Source organism: Corvus brachyrhynchos, unplaced genomic scaffold (assembly GCF_000691975.1).
Source record: "Corvus brachyrhynchos isolate BGI_N302 unplaced genomic scaffold, ASM69197v1 scaffold5, whole genome shotgun sequence".
NCBI lineage: Eukaryota > Metazoa > Chordata > Aves > Passeriformes > Corvidae > Corvus > Corvus brachyrhynchos.
This window is the reverse complement of record NW_008238321.1, coordinates 3,355,631-3,375,709: the sequence shown is the minus strand read 5'-3', so window position 1 is coordinate 3,375,709 and position 20,079 is coordinate 3,355,631. Positions and strand designations below refer to the sequence as shown.

General features: G+C 39.4%; 1 protein-coding gene and 1 long non-coding RNA gene across 3 annotated transcripts in view; one reads left to right on the top strand and one right to left on the bottom strand.

Annotated features, from left to right (window-relative positions):
• The window catches only part of PLA2G10 (phospholipase A2 group X), a 29,817-nt gene extending 9,769 nt beyond the window's left edge, over positions 1-20,048 (bottom strand). Inside the window, exons 1-3 of one of the 2 annotated variants that reach the window (XM_017733957.1) lie at positions 19,964-20,048; positions 18,929-19,139; positions 18,215-18,373 (exon numbers count right to left, since the gene is read on the bottom strand). In XM_017733957.1, the coding sequence (XP_017589446.1) occupies positions 18,215-18,359 (145 nt within the window). In that variant the 5' untranslated portion in view covers positions 18,360-18,373; positions 18,929-19,139; positions 19,964-20,048. The remainder of the gene's footprint in view (positions 1-18,214; positions 18,374-18,928; positions 19,140-19,963) is intronic. The other variant, XM_017733958.1, reaches the window with a different exon arrangement.
• On the top strand, positions 7-6,398 carry LOC108446683. Its single transcript, XR_001861961.1, has 2 exons — positions 7-507; positions 5,619-6,398. It is a non-coding gene; the product is annotated as an uncharacterized LOC108446683 (long non-coding RNA).
• Positions 20,049-20,079: the final 31 nt, after the last annotated feature.

The window sequence follows — 20,079 nt, the reverse complement described above, 5'->3', positions numbered from 1 at the left end:
CGGCTATAAAAGGCTGCTTTCTGCCCCGAGCCGGGTCCCCCGGAGCCGGAGCCCGAGTCCAAGCTGTGCTGTCCATCTGGCCAGAAGGGAGGAGCTGCCGCTGGAAGAGCCGGGGAGAGCTGGGACCTGTCACTCGGGCAGCGGAGCGCGGTGCAGGCACAGGGGGTCACACCCCGCAGGTCTCTGATGGGGGCCGCCTCTCCGCTCCTCCAGACCTTCCTGCCCTGGTAGCTATATTTTCTTTTTGAACTACAGCAGTTCCTAGGTAATTTAATCTAGATCTGAAGAGTAAAGCAGGAACTGTGTTGTAAGTTAGTCTAGTGTCTAGTGGTTAATTATAACCAGTGCTGAAGACGTTCTCTATCTGGAGTCTGCATCAACCAGACTTCATCTACTGATTGCTCCTTTCCTTAGATGAATAAAGAACAACCAACTCCTAAACTGGTTACGGATATCTGTAGCTTGATAAAAACTTCAATTGTACCTCAAACAAAACAGACTCTCAAAGTGAGTATTTTTTTTTGTACATTGTATTGTATTTGCATATTTTTCCATTCCCTTTCAAACTCTTGTATTATTTTGTAAAGCCTACAACCAGGTGTCTTACTACAATCTGTCTCATTCCCTCTCTCAACACATGGACAATACCACTTGCTTTCATGTGAGTTGTTCTGTGCTCATATTTTCCAAGTATTTCTTCTTACCTTTTATTATTGCACTGAAACCAGTGCATTTCCTGCCAGTTGTTCGAGCAACCAGGAGCCCTGAAATTTAGAGTATTGATTTAGAGTATGTGTTTTGTCTTGTGGTGTTCTTTTTTTTTTTTTTTTTTTTTTGTTTTTTTTTTTTTTTTTTTTTTTTGGCATTATTATATTTCAGGATATTACCCCCATTGGATCCCTTTGAGGCCTACACTACTAGGATATGGAAAGAGAAATAAAACTAGGGGGGTTTTTATGGAACTTACCAAGAACTTTTTCTTGGTCATGTCATCTTACTATTGGAGAGCAGCTGGTAGTTTGGTGGAGGGGTTTTGTGAACGGTATTTTCATCAAAGAAATAAAACCATTTTTTCATGCACATACTGAAGGATAATTCTACTTTTGCATTAAAATGCTCTGCTTTCTGTGTTATAACGTTCCTCTTTATTCAGGAGAGGTAGAAAATCATATGTGGTGTGATTCCAACATGCAAAAAGCATGCATGGACAGATCAGATTTGTTTTTGTTATGCTCTCATTAATCCAGGCCCTCTGAAATGTTTGTGTTGGCACTGAAGTGAGGGTAGCCTGGGATAAATGGAGGCAGGATATTGATAGGCCATTGTACACCTGGTAGGCCTTTGTGCAACCGTGTGCAGAACACCAGGTGAGATGTGGCGGCTCAGCCAGGACTGTGCATGGCACTCGTCAAGAGAGAGGGTGATGGTGTGAACTCCACACAGCAGAAATCAGCAGGGTTCCCACCTGAGTGCTGGTGTTCTGCAGAGAGGGGAAGGTTGCCAGAGGCTTCCTGTGAAGCCCCGATGCCTTGCAGATCTGTACCAAGCAGCCACAGGTACGGTGTGCTGGGACAATGCTGCCAGCCCATGCTTCTCCTTCCATCCCTGTGCCTGGCTCCAGCCAACATGGGGGGCACAGCTACCACTGTGTGTCCCAACACAGCTGGAGTGGAATACTAGTGAAGTGGGTTGTGTGGCAACCAGAAAGGTTGTCCATGACCCTTACAAGTGTTGGTAGAAAACCCATCTATTGGGGATTTTTTTAAAAATTTTTTTTAAAGATTTTGTTGCTATTGCCATCAACTGGGTCAGGGCAATTTTCTTATTACTCATGGAGTCACATTGCTAATTACTGTTACTCTGGTCTCGTACTGTCACTTATACTTCATTTGTTTACCGACTCTTCCGGTCAATAAGTCACACCTATTAGAACATTTTAATGGTGTCCGAGAACTAGTTAATGAAACTTCCAGTTGAACAGTATCCCATCCAGCATACCATTGCATATGACAATGAAAACAGTATCCAAGGGAGCAAGATGAATTACATTTCATGTTGTTCTTCAGGACACTGATGCAATGTGTTAGTGCAGCTGATACGTTTTTCTCTGAATAAAGGAAAGTAACCTTAAAACCACTGAAAAATCAAATGAGACTGAAATGCTCAGACTACACTGCTTCTATGAGAAAGCACACAAAGATGTGTAGGGATAAAAACTGTATGTAGTGATGAAGTAAGGAATGCAAGTCATGAGTTCTGATTCCCATGAGTGTAATAGAAGTTCAAAGGAGAACATCTAGTGAAATTGGTGAGAGGGGAGGAAATCTGATAGAAGGAAATACTTTTATTGAGGTGGAGCTAGATTGTCCAGTTAATTGCCAGGTATATGGCTAAGAAAATATACTAGTAACAGATTGGAAGTTCATATGGATTACAATGATAGAGTCATATTTTTTTACATTAAATTTAGTTCCCTTAAAATTTCTTAATTAAAAACTTATGTGGCAGTGTAGATGTGTCATATTTCTTTTTGTAGTGTTTCTTTTCTTCTATTTGAAGCACTTGGAAACTGGCCAAAATCATATGTGACAAATGGCATTTCCCTCTTACTGATGAATTCTTTTTGTCTGTCAACTGGAGCTGTGCAGGGGCGGGGAGAAGCATTTGCTTTTCAAATATACTTTCTCAAGCAAGGTTGCATGTGCCTTATGATTGCTTTAATTGTTTTTAAATCTGAGAAACAGATTAATATAATTGAGACACATGGCTGTACTGAGGAACATTCTCACAGCATTACACTGTTATTGGCAACTTGTTAAATGAGTTCTAAAAGCCTCATTTCTCAGTGTCCAGGATTATCTACATGCAGGAAAATGACAGACTATAACAACACAAATGTTAAAATGTTTATGGAAAGTGCTAGAATGGTCTAAAATAAAGTTAATGTAAGTGCAAGTTAGCCACTACCCTGTGATCAGGTGAAGGTAGTGATTTTGAGACCAGTGTAACAGTAGATTTACTGCTGACTAAACAGCTGAAAAACAGTGGTTTTGGAGTAATAATAGTTCCATTAAAATATTTTTCTTTAGTAAGAGCAGTTATTTTTCCTGAGAAATGAAAAAGCATGGCACCTACCTTGGTAAAATTTATATATACTCTGCATTTAGCTGTTGTGAACAAATGTAATGTCGCTGATGATGAGTATAGAAGTACTAGGGTCTGTAGATGTCTAACCAAAGCCCTAAAAAATTAGGATCCTACAGGATTAAGCATGTGGCAGTTAAGCCATAGGACATACTTGCTGCCCCACTGAATTAATGAACTAATAAAGAATGGTGAAAGAAATTATTTTCCTATTGCTAGAGATGGGAATGGAGGCAGGATGATTTGCTTAAGGTGCTTTATGATGTCTGTAGCAGAGCTGGGAAACAGGAATTTGATGTTTTGCATTCCAGGTTAAGTCCCAGATTGGGTTCCTCTGTGGCACTGACTCCTGGAGGAAAATAAGGAAAAGAAGCACGTGCCTTACTGTGAGGGTATCAGAATAATTAAACCTGAAGAGTTTCTTCCCAGCAGTTAAGTCAAATGACTGTGTTTACTTGTTGCTATACTTGGTAAATGTCTCTGAGTTATCCCACATTTTCTTAAACATTAGATTGGGACACAGGTTCTGCCTGGAATACATCCATTACAAGTGTATGTTCCTTCAGATACTGAGTGTCCAAGTAGTACACAACTTCTTTATCATTGCTGTCTTCATAAAAATACCAAACCAAACAGCCTTAATTATCTATTTGTTTGGAAACATTCAGTGCCTTTGTTCTTATTTTTGGAGGTTTGGCTGGGTTTCCTCACTTTCATGTCCTTCCATCTTCTCTTAGTTCCTTTTCACAACCAATGCTTCCTTTTTACTAATGTTTTCATCAGCTCATGTTGTTGGAGATGTTGTCCCAAAATGTACAAGAGTTATAAAGCAAAGTTTGGAGAGACAAACTCCATGTGGAAGATTAGCAAACATTCTGCTAAGCCATTTTATAGTATTTTGTGATGTACATGTGTTATCTCAAATCCAGTTCTAGCATACAGAACAAAATACAGAACTTGAAGACTATACCAGCCTATAGCATAACCTGTAATGTCTCTGGTAATAGTAAGTCTCTGAGTAGCACAATATGTCCTGAGAGAAATTTGGGGATCATGTCTGTAACATTGTCCTTTACATGCCCTTTGGCAGCAATGTTACTCTGTCCACGCTGCAAAAACACCGTGCTAGTGTGTGACTGTCCATAACAGACAGTTGTGTGCTGGAAAGGTTGTTATTACAGAAATGTTCTTGAAACTGGCTATAATGTCTGCAGAGGAGCTGAATTACTCCTACAGTTTTCTTCTCTCTTCCTTCTGGTTTTGTTTTTTTTCCTGTTCCCCAATCTCCCCTCTGCTCCTTAAGTAGAACAGCTGCTAACACAGAGTCCATTCCATGTGTACAACCACCCAGGCAATTAATGAGATTGCAAGAACATCCTCAGAGCACCACGTATTTACTGATGCAGTTCTGTCCATTTTTATGGCATGGAATTATATTGTCTGTCTTTGAGCAAAGGCACACACTGGAGATGCTGGGGAAGGACTCTCTAAATAACTTCCAGCTTGCTTGGCTCTTAGGCTCTGACAGTCATCTCTGCCTTCCAGAAGATTTGCACCCTTGAAGTCAAGTTCTACTTTTGGCATTTGCACCCATAAAAAGGCCCATGGCCTGCTTCTTCTGGAATCCAGGGCTACTTCTTATTTTCATATCTTGAGAAAAAAAATACTTGGCAGTGCAATGTGTGCATTTTTCTAAAACAAAATTTGAAGTCTCCAGCATATGTCTGGAAGGATATTTTACTTGCTTTCTTTATATAGGTTACATCAACTTGGATTCTTGAAATGGTTGATGTAATGACCAGGATGATGGGATAGAGTGACCTCTCAGCACATTTGTGGGTGATATTAAATTGGGGGGAGTGGCTGATACACTGGAAGGCAGGGCTGCTACTCAGACAGACCTAGTCAGACTGGAAAAATGAGCTCTTGGGGACCTCATGAAGTTCAGCAAAGGCAAATGCAAAGCCCTGCAACTGGGCTGGCATAATCCCACACAGTGGGACAGGCTGGGAACTGACTGGATAGCTTTCTAGAAAAGGAGCTGAGGGTAGTGGTGGACAAATTGAATGTGAGTCAACTGTGTGCTCTTGGAGCAAATGTGCCCAGCTGCAAACTGGGCTGAGTACCACTGGTGGGTTTGGAGGGAACTGATTCTTCCCCTCCATCTGACACTTGTGACACTACATCTGCAGCTCTGTGTCTCGTTTTAAGAAAGCCCTTGACACACTAAAGCAAGGCTAGTGAAGGCCTCCAAACTGCTCAGGCAGCTGCAGTTCATGACATACATGAAGAGAGAGCTGGATTTGCTCAGGTTTAAAGAAGATGGTGAGTGGAGATCATCATGCTGTGTACCACTTCCTAATGGAAGGGTGTAGAAGAGATGGAGCCACATTTTTCCCAGAGATGCTCGAGAAGCAATGAGCACAACCTACAACAGTTCAATATAGGAAACAATTTTCTTTTTGTTTTTTAAGGATCAAATACTGAAACAACTTGCCCAGAGAGGCTGTGGGAACTCCCTCCTCAGAGATATACATAACTCAACTGAACATGACTAAAAGCAACCTGCTTTAATGGGATCTGCCATGAGGAGAAAGTTGGACTACGGAACTTGAAGAAGTCCCTTGCCACCTACACAATTCTGATAATGTGACATGATAGTAGATACATTCAAATTAGCAGTTCCACCCTGCCAGGGAAGGAGACTCCAATATCACTTCCTTTTGCCTAAAGGTTTTTATGAAACCATGGCCTGTAGGCAGGGAAGGCCTGTTCTGCAGTAACAAATTAATTGATAATTTTTTCCATATATCACCAAGTAAAATATGCAAATACACTGGAGAAGTCATCTGACCTGAATTCAAAGAGACTGGAGATTTTGCCTGCTTTTATTATCTAGACAGCTTTGTCACAAACAGAAAGAGTGCCCTTTTCATAAAGAACTACTTTCCTACCATTTTAACTCACTGTTATGAAATCCCATTTCTCTGCCTTTGTCCTTGTTAACCATTTCTGAATCTTCTTCCAGTTCTATTTTTACTGAGACCGGGGGGAGGCTACAGAATTGAATGCAGTATCCAGAGTGGAGACAGAACATGGATTTATAGACGCTGCAGATTGTATTTCATTTAAGAGAGAAGAAATAGAAATGCACATTTTGTGTAACTTTTCCTTTTACCATGTCTACTGGCTTTTCGTTGTCTCTAAATGTTTTAAATTGCTTGAAAATAAAATGAAGATTTTTGTTACCTGTTTATTTGTTCACCTCTTAGTTGTTTTGTCCTTCACCCTGTCAAGAGTGAATACCCTATTGGTGTGGTCTGCTTGTCTTGCAGTTTTCTTTCAGGACCTGTCTTTCTTGCTGCTCCTCAGCTGTGCAGTTTTGTGGCAACTGAACCCTTGTCAGGATAAACCCACTAAATAATGTGTCCATCAAAGGAAAGGTAGTATAATGTAGCCCTCATCTGTTCCAGGCTAATCTGCACAAGAGCCCTCTGTCTTTAAACACTTTAAACACCATCCAGACTGCTTTGGGAACTGGGAAGTTACTGAATGTATTGTTGAGGGTCAAAAAAATCCCTGGAAGTACTGAGGGGTAGGGCACACTGGGATTAGCCAGAGAATTTAAGAGTAGGAAAGAAGTGAGTATAGGAAAACTTGCATCTTAAGACATGTAAGATCAAAAAGGGGCTAAATAGTGCTCAAGAGCTGAGTATGTGTCACTTGTCAAGTAGGCTCTGAATTTCTCATCTACAAATCTCTGTGGGATGGTCTCCTACTTTTATTCTTTGCTTTTGCAGAGTGGTTGGGATGAGGAGTAATTGAACCAGAGAACTGTAAGCACTAACATCAGGATTTGCTATACCTGAATTAAACCAGATACTTCAAATCAGCCAAAAGATGCAAGAGTCATTTGCTGAGAGTATGCACAGTGCCAGTGCACAACAGGCAGGCTGATGTTCAATAAAATGTTGTTTAGGCACCAGCAGCTGTTTGATTTTCAATAAGAAGTGGGGACTCAATAGAAGGTAAGAGTTTAAATGTATTCACAAATCTGGGCCAACATGACAAACTTACTATGTTTTCTATGTAGACCTATTTTCCACTGCACTGGAAGGCAACAAATGGCATGGTTACTATACAATATAAACAAATTAGAACAATTTATATAACCTATAATTATAAAGACTTAAGCTTATGTTTCTTTGAAGTATCAATTACTGACTTAAGAATACTTTTTCCTAAAACTAAGAAAGATTTTATAGTTCTATAGACTTTATATTTCCTTTAAAAAGCTCAACTATGGACAAAAGAAGACATGTTCAGGACTCTTATGAGCAGAAGACTTGTAGACTCATTGCCATAAAGAGCTAAGGAAACAGTGGAGTGTGAAGGAAGCTGCTGAATTGAAGTCCCAGTACCTTGTACATGTGAACAGTGCTCAGGGAAGATGATATTTAACTCTTACAGAGTTCAGTGAATCTTCAAAGACCTATAGAAATGTTGCGTAATTTCCATAGTACAGATGGAAAACTAGCACACCAATGGGTTTGGCAGTCTTCAGACACAGTCATTCTTTTTGATTTCATTTTAATACAAGGAAGACAATCTGTAGGTGGCCAAGCACTGGAACAGGTTGCCCAGGGTGGTTGTTGAGTTTCCCTCACTGGAGATATTCCAGAACCATCTGGATGCAATCCTGTGCCATGTGCTCTAGGATGACCCTGCTTGAGCAGGGGAGTTAGACTGGGACTGTGGTCCCCTCCAGTCTTACCCATTCTGTGATTCTCTGACCTAATCCAAATACATAAATTGTTTCCTTGGTTTAATATAAAACAAATTCCTCATGGTGATATTATATTTACAGAATTTCATAGTGAGCCATCTAGAAAAACTCTTACCTACAGATCCTGTGACTAATAAAGTTCATACCATCCTAAACACTGCTGCATTCTTTAAAATAACATGTATGAAGACTAGTGTTCCTACATATAAAGGAGAAAAAGTTATAATTGCATATTAAATGCCATCATAAATTAAGAGACCCAATGCCATGGACTACCCCATTTGTACCAGCAGGGATGGAACCACCATTCTCTTTGCATTTACTATACAGAATGAGGGAGTTTGCTGTATTGTGTGTACCAGGCCTTGCTAATTGGCATCAGGATGTGCAAGACAGAAAGATAAAAAGGGAGTGACAAATCAGTCCTAGTAAAGCTTTAAAATGAACAGTTTTATCTTCAGCTGTTAGAGGTGTGAATCTTACTAAATGGATTTAAATTCTGCTGAGTACTTATCCTACTATATATATATATGTAGCATCCAGTCAAGGGTGATCTCAGAACCAGCAGTCAAAAAGTGACTGGGAATAAAGTAGTTCATTTCTTTGACACCTTCTTTGATAGCTTTCTAGTTTCAAGTCTAGGTTATAGCCTTCACTGATTAGCCTTTTAAATAAACAGACATTTGCCCAAACAGCCATATTACAGTGTTCATGGAAGTCTTTCAGTTGGTAGGTACTAAATATATTTTTTCCTTTTTAGGGTGTAAACCAGCACATTTTAATTGTGTCTCAGTTACTTTACCATAAGTATCTCCATCTAAATTATGCTGAATGATAAAAATTTTGTCTAGCTTCTTTTTGTGACTGATACCCCAAAAATATGAGTAATATGGTGCATACAAAATTTTATGCTGATCATATTCAGATTATCTTTTAAAATACACATCTTATGCATACTTGACATTTTTACTTCACAGAACAAAACAGTTCTGCATACACGGAGTATTCTGAATTCTGTGTGTCTGCATATAGGATCTGCATATTTAAACTTAATGGTGATTTGATGCTGCTGGGAGACTCACAACCACCTAATTTCCCAATTCTGTATGCAATTTTTTAATGTTGCGTTGATGTTTTAATATTTCTCTAGTTAATTCCTCTCTCAGAAAGAAGAAAAGATAAAGCTTTATTAGTTTATGCACCATGTAATCCCTAGGAAGGATTAACCTGGGATAGATAATCTTTGCTTGTGTTCAAGTGTTATTTAGAATGGAGGGTCAACTTAATTACATAAGCAAGCCTAATTTTTATTCTGTAAAATACTATATTGAATTTTTGTTTAGATTGATTCTTTCTGAAAACCACAAAAAAAACCCCAACCCTGAATAGTTTTTATCAAAAAACCCAATGGCCAATACTGCACATCACTCTTCCAAATGCACTGACATTCACGGATAATTGTGTGCAGAGATGCTGCTGAACATCCATTTTCTTCCCATCAACTGGTCTTTTTCATTTACTTGTTTTTATTGAAGCAACACACAGTTTGTCTATGGATGTGTGCAAACATGTTTTGCATATTCATACAATAAAGTAGAATTAAAATGTAAAGCACTGTAAAGTAGTTAATTCTCTGAAATTACTTCATTCCTGTTCCTAGGGGAGGGAATGCATCTTAAGATCTAAATAACACAAGCATGAAAGGATCACTTGTTTCATGTAAGGAGAGAAACATTTCCTACCGTAGCACATATATTGCATCCCCCACCTCAGTTTTCTGTAATCTGCATAATTAGCTGATTACTGCAGAACTGGAAGGACTGGAATTAGGTGGGTCCTTTTATGATCCTTATGACAGCAAGTTGAAGGAAGAGGAGGAGCTGCAGCAGTCCTAATTTTACTTGAAATACTGGACTTAGAAACCTATGTGAGAACACTGAGCAGCACAATCCCTTGGAGAAGGGTGGCCCTTGAAAACAAGTGTCACTGCTTACTGCTGTGCTGCTGCTTTCAAGTTTTTGGTCTTTGAATTTTGTTTTTCATCACTTTGTTCTGACCTCTGTCCATCATCTTTTTATCTCTGGCTTCTTAAGTCACTGGTCATTTGTTCAAGGAGCTGAAGGTCAGATCATCTGATCTGACTTTATGCCATAGGCCCTGAAATTTCTTGTACCAGCCCAAGTAATTTCTCTTTGAGCAAGGCATATTTTCTACCAGCTTAAAGCATATAATTAAATTTGGAGTCACACAACATTAGAAGATAAAGAACTTCCTGTTCTGTTATCACAAGAGCATCTTGTAAGGGGCCTATGTCTGGAAAAAGGCTGAATGGAGTAGGCACCAGAGGTAGAGATGGGACAGCCTAATTAGGGAAGGATATATTTAAAACTGAATGACTTACAATAAGATGGGACTACACACATTTGGAGTGTGTCATATTTTTATAGTAAAAATAAAATTTAATAAACACCACTTTTTTTAACCCCTCAGAAAAAAGGTGGGCTACTAATTAAATATTTGTTATAAGCAATAATTTGGACCTTTGAGTAAAGGAAGGAATGGTAATAAGTTCAATACTAAAATGTTTCAACTAACCGTCAGAGAAGGTTTAGTCTTCAGAAAATACAAACGAAGTATAAACAGTATTTCTTACAGGTTAGGTTCTGACTTCAGGTAAACCAGTACATACCTAAGAGGTAACAAAAATATATAAAATTATCTAATGCCTGAGATTCAGCAGTTTACAGAAGAAAATACATTTTTAAAGAAAATAGTAATCACAGTTGCATAAGTCCCATTTTACAAATTTAAGTATAAGGATAACTGAAGCTCTCTACAAAGTCAGTGGTAAGGTGCAAATTTGAAGAGCACAGTTGCTTGTCATTTTCTGTGCTACAGTGTGCTACTGCTGCTTATTGATCAAGAATAACAACGTTGTGGTTTTAAGGAAAGGCTGACATGCCCAGACTACATGTATATAGAAAAATCTCAGAAGGCAGGCAACATTTCCTTTTAAAATAGCTTCTAACAATGCTTTAGTATAATTATACATGCTCCAGACTGAGGTTTGGAAGAATGTTAACTCTCCTTTCAATTAAAAACCTCCTTTTGTATGCAGCCAATGGGTGGGATGCCACATTTGAGAGTGCAGCATTCAAGTTAAAACCTCAACCATCCAAGGTTTGTTTTGAGTCTTACAGCACACAAACTCAAACTTCAAATTTTGTGGAAGCCTACGTTGTTTCTAACAACGTAGAAAAAAGATTTATAAAACAGATTTTAAAAGCATGAAAAAAGTGAAAAGTTGTTTAGAGTGAAGTATGAAAAACAGCAGGACTCTGCCTGTTGTAGCAACTTCAATCTTAATGGCAGTGCAATTCTGTTGCAATTGCAATTGTTTCCTAAAAACATTACTCCATGTATCTATGTCCTACCTTGCAATAGCTGTGTGGACTTGCGAAAGGTCTTGCTGCTCCATCCGTGCTATTATTTGTAATTGCTACTGTAAACTTCCTATTCTTCTGGATTCTCTTCCATACTTCAGAATTAGAACTCCATGAAACTAAGGATACTGTGTTAGTCTGTTAGTCCACTGTCATGGAACTCTCTTCACTTCTGAAATTGCCTGTTTGTAGGAGTAATCTGTCTATACCTGGATGCTTCCAATCCAGCTCACAGCTGCAGTTATGTCAGCACTACTAAATTAGGCAGTGCTAACACAGTAGTTCACGCTTGCTTCCCAAAAGTCTTGAGCAGTGTGCTTACTAAGGAATACTGACTCTTTCAAGGAATAAGAAAATGTGCTAACCTTGTTTTTAGATATATTAATTTCTTCAGAATAATTCTTTGAGGAATCACTAATTTCTACGCATTGTGTTGCTTATATGGCAAATCAATTTTAGCCTGAGATTTTATAATTTTAGGGTCATATTGGTTTGAATGGACAGAGGGGTGCAATATACAATTCTTTACAGAAAATACTTTCCTAAGGTATCTATGGCAGCATTCACAGGGTCATGGAATGGTTTGGGTTGGAAGGAACCTTCAAGATTATCTTGTTCCAACTCCCTCTGTCACAGGCAGGGACACATTCCACTAGCACAGGTTGCTTTAGGGATGCATTCAAACAATTCTCATGCTTTCCTGCTCTACTTGTATGATTTCCTTAAAATGCTAATCCTTCTAGTTTGACAAACAACAGTTAAAATACTCTTTACCCTTTTTGTATTTGAAAACACTTACTTGCCCAAGAAAAGTCAAGAATGGAAATGAAGATTGCCAGGAAGGAATGAAGGGTGAATTCTACAAAGAAATCGTATTTGGAAAAGTGTGAGTGGTTTAGGAGGATGGGAAGACTATTTTCTCCCCTGCCCTCTGAAGAAGATGTATTTTGAATCCTGTATTTCAGTAATGATTTTAAAGAAAACAAAACCAGCTCTTATCAGTTTGATGCTCAACAATACAAAACCATTAGTAAGTACATCAAATGTGTCAGCTAACTTCATTCTCCTTGTGTTTCTGCAGAGGTATTTTCTTTGAAAGACCCTAGTCAAGTCTGGCCACTCTTTATTTAAAGTTTTATTTAAATTAAGAATTATTCAGCGCATATATAAAATTGTTAGCTTTGTAACATAGCTTTTGTTTCACTGCATTTCAGGAGACATTAATTTTTTTTTTCAGTATTTTCGCAACATGAAGCAGAGTGATAGAAAACAAAAGCAAACATTACTGTTAGGGATTTGAAACTGCAATTGCTTGCAAAGTGTCAGAGGTGAATGTGAAGAATTCCTTAAGTATGTTTTTATACTCAGACAGCTTGAAGACACTTTGCCATTTTTACTAGTGCTTGTAAACCTGCGTTTTGGATGACTTCTTGACCTTTTGGAATAAGTATGACAGTTAAGATAAGCTGATGAATAAAGGCTTATCCTGTTTGCTGGAATTAGGGTATTGGTCTATAACTGAGCGTCATGGTGACATTCTCTATATGAAGGGCCTGAGCTTCTTCCATAACACATGGAGAGAGTTGAGAATTCATAAGCGCCAATAAGATCATTGGGGAATTTCTGTTTTAGTCACATGGATATGATTAAGCAAGGCAGAAAGGTGTAACATTTAGCCCCTTTGACCTAAGACTGCAGGGAAGCAGACTCAGTGCTGATGTGTTAATAGCTTTCAGGATATGAGAGATACAGTTTAGAGGCTTTGAAGATGTTTAACCTACTTAGCTCACCTACAAAAAGGATAATCTGATTGCCAGCTTCAAGAGGATTGTTAGCAACCCTCAGCAGTCTCCTGCAAAACTTGCTTTAGAGAGATCATTACTGCTCAGAGCAATCTAACTCACCAAGTGTGTGTTTGATTTAGCACTTCATTCTGGCTCAAAAGTGACCCAAACTGATTGCCCCCATGTACTGTGCTTTGGTTCATTTGATAGAGCTGTCTCAGAGCATGGAATTCCTTTGGGGAATAAAACAGGAAGGTGTGCTCCAACCACGACATTCAACCTGTGTTTGGACTAAAGCCATTCCAAAGTTAACCCCTGAAACGTGCACTGGGGCTGAGCATTCAACAGCTACACAACATTTGCTTTCCAAAAGGGCTTCATTTGGATGAGTCTGCTTGCACACGGGCATGAGCATGTGCAAAGTCAGCAGCACCAGCACACACCTTCCTCTTTGGTCTCTCCCAGACAGCTTGTACTAAATATACACTCCTAAAAGTCACACTAATTTGCCTTTGACATTATCAAGGGATTGAGACCTTCTAGATCTTGGTAAAGCTAAAAAACAAAGAAAGGATTTTTTGCTATTCTGGCAGGAAACTCCCTGTGGAGAGAGGTATTCCTCAGTTCTGCTGTGTTACTTGGCAAAGCACCGATCTTTAACTGAATTAGACTACAAACCACTGTTTTCCCCTCCCCCATCTTCTTTATGGGCAGATTTAAACCTCATATATAACCTGTAACAGAAAAAAGATCAATTCACTTTACCCCTATTCCATCGTTGCAGTTACAGCAGAGTTCTCTAGCATTAAAGACCTGTTGTAATCAACCTCTAAATGGAAAGCAGAGCAAATATGGGCAATGTCAGGTGAAAAATCAAGATATTGAAGGTAATACATAGCTCTAAAGTACAGCTACAATGAGCATTATGGATTTAATAAAACACTTCCTGGGTTTCATGCTAGCAGTGGATACAGTGATAGTTTCTGTCTTCCAAAGGAAGTACTCTGACACACCTTATGTTGCTAAATTAGTCAGTGCAGCCACAGTTACAGAAAAGCAAATGATAAAATTGAGATGTGATGTAAACAGCTGAAGCTCATGATAATGGGTTAGCTAGTTACAACAGTGAGGTAAATATTATATTAGCAAACAGGTCAGAAAAATAGGTGTAATTTTCCTCACCTTAATCTCCAAAGCCTGTTTATTACATACAAATAAAACAGCAGTTCTGAGAAAACGGAATAGAATAAAATAATCTAATAGCATAGGACATAGATTGCTACATTTAATCATTCCCAACCATAATAAATAACAAGGAAAAAAAGGGTTATTTTTAAAGGGTAGGAAAAATTCTAGTATTTTTTTTTTTGAGAAATGGAAAGACGTAGCGTAATATTAACAAAATGAAAAGTGTCTCTGAAAGAAGAGTTGACAAACTAAAAACTTCATTATGTGCTTCCCTTGAATCCCTGAAGTATCTTGATACAAATAAAGCAGTATCTCGTTTTTCAAGACAGATCCTGCCCTTTCAGAAAGGGTCCTTATCTCACTGGACATGAAGTGAGAACTGCTCACACAACTATCTGAACTTCTGACGGCTCATTACCTATAATCAGCTAGGATAGGGGTAAGTTATTGTTAAATCAAGAATTGAAGCAATGTATATATGATTCCTATTGAAATATAGCCTTTTTGTCCACACAGATGCATTTCTCCAATAGTAAGAAAATTTGCAAATGTATAACTCTCTTAAGCAAATAGTAAAGCACCTTAAAAAATGTACAAATCTTAAGAGTATGCAGTGTCGAGGCTCAGTAAAGTGAAAAACTGAATTTAATCTACTAAGAGCCTGCAGAACAGACCTTTTATTTGTATCAGCCTCTCAAATTTACTCTTTAGTATTCCTTGTTTGAATTAATACAGAATCTTCCATTTCATTTTTAAACCACATTTTCAAAGCTCTGTGTGTGTGTGGCTCTGCAAACGAATTTTGAATTTCCTAGTCCAGCAAAAAGCTTTATTTGCAAAGTTTTACATACGTTGGACAACTAATGCTTAGGAAGGCTACCTTAGGCAGGCACCTTGATTGTAATGATTAAAAAATTAACTACAGCATTTTTAGAACAGCATGCTTGAAGAGAGGGTTTGGGTATTTGCTCTAGAGACATTTTCAGGAATGGCTTCAGTTTTGCCACTCTTCCTGTAAAAGTGTGTGTGTCACCATCAGGAGACAGTCTAAGCTGTAACATCACCCTCAGCCTAACGATTTTGTCTCTTATCCTTCCCCCTGCCAAAGTGAGATGGTGCAGTTTGATTTGTTGCCAAACATACTGAGAGGTTTGAGTAACTTAGATACCTCAGGGACTAAAGCTAGCTGGGGAAAAAAACATGGATCCACCTACCCATTATAACTGTTACAACAGTTAAAGGTTAAACACAGAGACTGGCATTACCCCATGCCCCTTCTTGTTTCCTTCTTCTGGCTAACAGAATACCTCTAATCAATCTAACCATTTGAAAAATGGTTTTGTGTTTTTTCTGTTCACATCCTCATTAGAGCAGTCATCCATGACTTTGTCGCAATGCAACGTATTTTACTCATGACTCTCCTCTGAGGCTATCCTGAGGCCTGAAGCTAATGCTCCTGATGGTGGCTGGCAGGACCACAATCCAGTTTAGCCCCGCTTAATATGTCTGGTGTCTGTGTGCTCAAACATTGCACCGAAATGGCTTGACTTTTTTTTTTTACTTTTTTTTTTAATTCAAGCAATCCTTTCTAACGTTGCACCTTCCAAGCCAGAGGAATCTTTGTTCCTCGCCTGCCGCGGGCCGGGTCAGACACGCCCCGGGAGGGACTCGCTCCCCCTGCTGGCTCGTGGCAGCGAAATTCCCCTTGGATCGAGCGAGATACTCCACGGCGAGGCGCTACGGAATGCTGCTTACGAGGGTTTAATTTTTGCCGCAGATTACGATTGAGACATTGAAATCAAACCAAAATATTATCTATTGTAAAAACCCACAATTTTCACTGCTTTCCACCAATTCCAATAAAATTTTAACATGCAAGAAATCTTAATTTCAAAACTGCTAAATAGTTTCTCAAGGAAACTAACGGTTCATAGGTAACCTCGGGCTCAGAGCATGTAAGTTACAGTTTAACTTGCCCTTTGGCTGTTGTCAAATACTCTGCTCCCCCTCCACCACGGTCAGTCTCCCAGAGATAGCAGAAATCACGTCTCTGCCAGGGCAAGAATGGTATGCAAAAAGCAACTGAACTTCAATGGTTGTTAGAGTGACAAGTCACAAATACAGCTTTGCAACATCCCATATGTGTAGTTGGAAGATACTGATACACTATTTAGCTCAGGTCTGAGGGTAACCAAGTTATAATATATAGATGTTTAAGAAAGAATAAGCAAAAAAGTAAAAAACCCCGCCACAATCTCTTCATTCATACAGAGGTAAGTGTTGTCTACTATAGGATATTTTTTTCTTGCATGGATTAAAAAAAATGTACAGACTCGTGTAGTTGCTGCTAAAGTAAAAGTCATCCTATTTTCATGGCTCAAACCCATAATTTGACCAGTAGGTGGTGGAAATTATAATGTATAATTTCATCAGCATTTAAAAAGGAAAAGCTTTTGCTGTTTCAGTGATGCAGTGGGTCGGGGTTTTCAAAAGCATGGTATCACATGACAAATAAAATACCACAAAGAGAATAACTTGCATGCAACAATCAATGTTTTATCACAGAGATATTAAGAATCCATCACTACCAACAAAAAAGCAGAAACAAAACCTAATACCGGCAATACCTTCAGTGAGAGTCCTTCTCCATACGCTGGCGAGCTGCAAGAATGTGCCCTAGATCTTCCTGTTGTGGCCAGAGAAATGTTCACTCACCTCTGGGCATCTTAAGCAAACGAGCTGTGTCAAGCAGTGGCAGCAAATTGAACAATAGCCACCAACTGCAAATTGACTTTTAGAATGGATTACATTAGACTATATTTAATTTACACATGATTACTTTGACTAAAGAGCAGTATTCTGGTTAAGTCACCTTTGGAAAAGAATTGTTCGTACTCTAATTTAGTTAGTTTAATTTTGCAGGTTTCTCTTCTCATAAAGTTCTAATACGGTTTAAGTATTGCAGCTTGATTAATTCAGGTCAATATCCCAAGCACACCTTCACCAAAGTTCCCCTTTTCATACTCTTGTTTTGTATAAAGCTCTGTCCTGGTGAAATTTTATAGAATGTATACATTCTTTGTTGTGGAGTATTTCCTTGGGTAGTAGTTATAACAAATTCCTGTCTGACTACAACTGGCTCTTTTTACAGATATTTAAAACAAAAAATTTTAAATTTCATGGTTAAATTATTCAATTTAGATTGAAAGATTTTTTTTCCTTCCCATGACACATGCAGAGTTGGAATAACCATATATTCCGTAACGACTGTTTGAGGAAAGAGAGCAACGTCATCATCCATATTTATTATGGAATTCTGAGAAATTCTGGGAAAGATCAAGAACTTGATTCAAATTGAAAAAAAAAAATTGAAACAGCAAAATCAAAACAGTTTTGAAGGGAGTACATTCCTCAAATTATCTCCACACAGAAATAATTCATTCACATCAGAAATTCCAGTGAGCTGTAATCCTCATGTCAGAAAGTGTTGCATGATAAGGACTTCAGAGACGGCAGATTAAGGACTGCACTGGAAAAACTTACTTGTCTTCCACTCATCTGGAACTGTCATTCACTCTTGATGAGTGAGCACATAATAAATATGGGTTCCAAAGCAATTTACTTTATAATATTTGAATTATGAAAAGTCAGACTGGTTTTGTCTCCTCTCCAAAAGTTTGTTTAGAGTTCAAGAGAAGTCCCTTTGCTTGTTTTGTTTCATAAACTTATTCCAGATTTTATAGGAATGTAACTTTTAAAGTCAAAAGCTTGTTCAACAACCTCCTAATTCTAACCCAAAAATTATTTTTTTTTTCTAACAGTTTGAAAGGCAGGGTATTTGTATAGATATTTTAGTAATTTAACTTTACCTGATGGGAATTTCAGGCTCACATTTTCAGTCTGTATTACATCTGAAGTATTTCCAAAGTAGTCAGGAATTCCCAACAGGCCATTCTCTCCAGGTGAACAGTATGCAGCAAATCCTAACAGCAGGCTTGGAAAAACCAGCAACATGATTTATGTAACACCTATAAATCAAAAGGATTAATGGCTAAGATTAATATTTTTACTGTGTTACTACCAGCCAAAAGGTTTTACCTCAGCAGTGGCTTGTTGTTCTGGATGAGAATGATCATACTGCTTGCTTTCTTAAGCTGCTTAGTGTTCAAACAATTGTAGTTTGGAATTGGATAAGCTATCTTACCATTTTTATGGTCTATTTCATGGTTTATGATCCATGAATGTAACTGTTATTCTATGCATGATCTTTTTTTCTGTTTCTCTCATGTCCCTTTAGATCCTGTGGTAAGCAAAGGCCCAATTTCACAGTGACTCCTAGGGATCTGTTAAATGCCATATCATACACTTAGGCACTAACTGTTAATATCTGACTGCTGTGATTGAATTGTCACACTTAGTCTCAAGAATCACAAGGGCTGAGATCAGGGGGAGGTAATTCACCCTTTGGAATTGGGAAAAGCCTCAAGGCAAAGCTTCAACAATTTAGACAGTCCCTATAGGGTAATTAGACTGGAACAATGTTTAATACATTATTTATTAATAATTAATGTTTTAGGCCTTACCAGGTCAAGAAACATTCCATCAGTATCACTTCGCCAGATAAACTACTGCATTTCTTCCAGTCTTGATTAGTGGTAGTTTAATCTTCATACTGTTCTGGTTAAAACTTCTAAAACTTTTCTTTATGCAGTCCTACCATACAGCTCACATCAGTTAGTGGGGGTATCTGTGCAAGACTGATCAACTGCACTATTGACATTGCCATCACTAATGCTGCTGAAAAAAGAGAAACAGGATCAGAAAATCCTTAGTTGTAAAGGACCCATAAAAATAATTGAGTCCAACTCCTGGTCCTACACAGGACAGCCCCAAGAATCCCACCACGTGCCTGAGAGCCCTGTCCAAACATTCCTTGAGCTCTGTCAGGCTTGGTGCTTTGATCACTTCCGTGGGGAGCCTGTTCAGTGTCTGACCACCCTCTGGGGAACCTTTTCCTTATATCCAATCTAAACCTCCGCTAACACAACTTCTGCCATTCCCTCGGGTCCTGTCACTGGTCACCAGAGCAGAGGTCAGTGTCAGCCCCTCCACTGGCCCTCATGAGGAAGCTGCAAGACCACAACGATGTCTGACTTCAGTCTCCTCCAGGCTGAACAAGCCAAGTAACCTCACGTACTCCTCAAACGGCTTCCCCTCCAGACCCTTCACCATGATCGTCATGATGTTATCAGAACACAATTATGTCCACTGTCCGAGAAGAGAAAACCCAATTCCTCTCATTTGAGAGAGCACTCAAGAGAGCTCCAATCTGGCCGTTCCGCGGGCAGGGGGTGTGCCACCTGCCCGGCCAACGGACGGTGCTACTGCCTGCTCCTGGGATGGTGTCGCCGTCCGGCCAGGGGTTTTACTGCCTGTCCCAGGGAAAGTGTCCCCGCCTGCACCTGCCGCTAGTCAGACTGGCCTCGGCCGTCGATTTAGGACGGCACAGCACCCCTTCGGCCTCGTGCTCACTCAGGGGCTTTTATCGGGCAAAGGCGTTTCCATTTTGTGCGTTCCGACATGAGGAACCCCAGACCACCGCAAGCCCCGGGGCTCACACGCGCTCCTGTCGGCTAAGCGCGGCCCCGCTGCCTGACGGCCCTCAGGGCACTGGGGCGCGCGCACGGCGCGAGGCGCGGCGGCCGCGGCCCCCCCCCGCCCCCCCGCCGGGGCG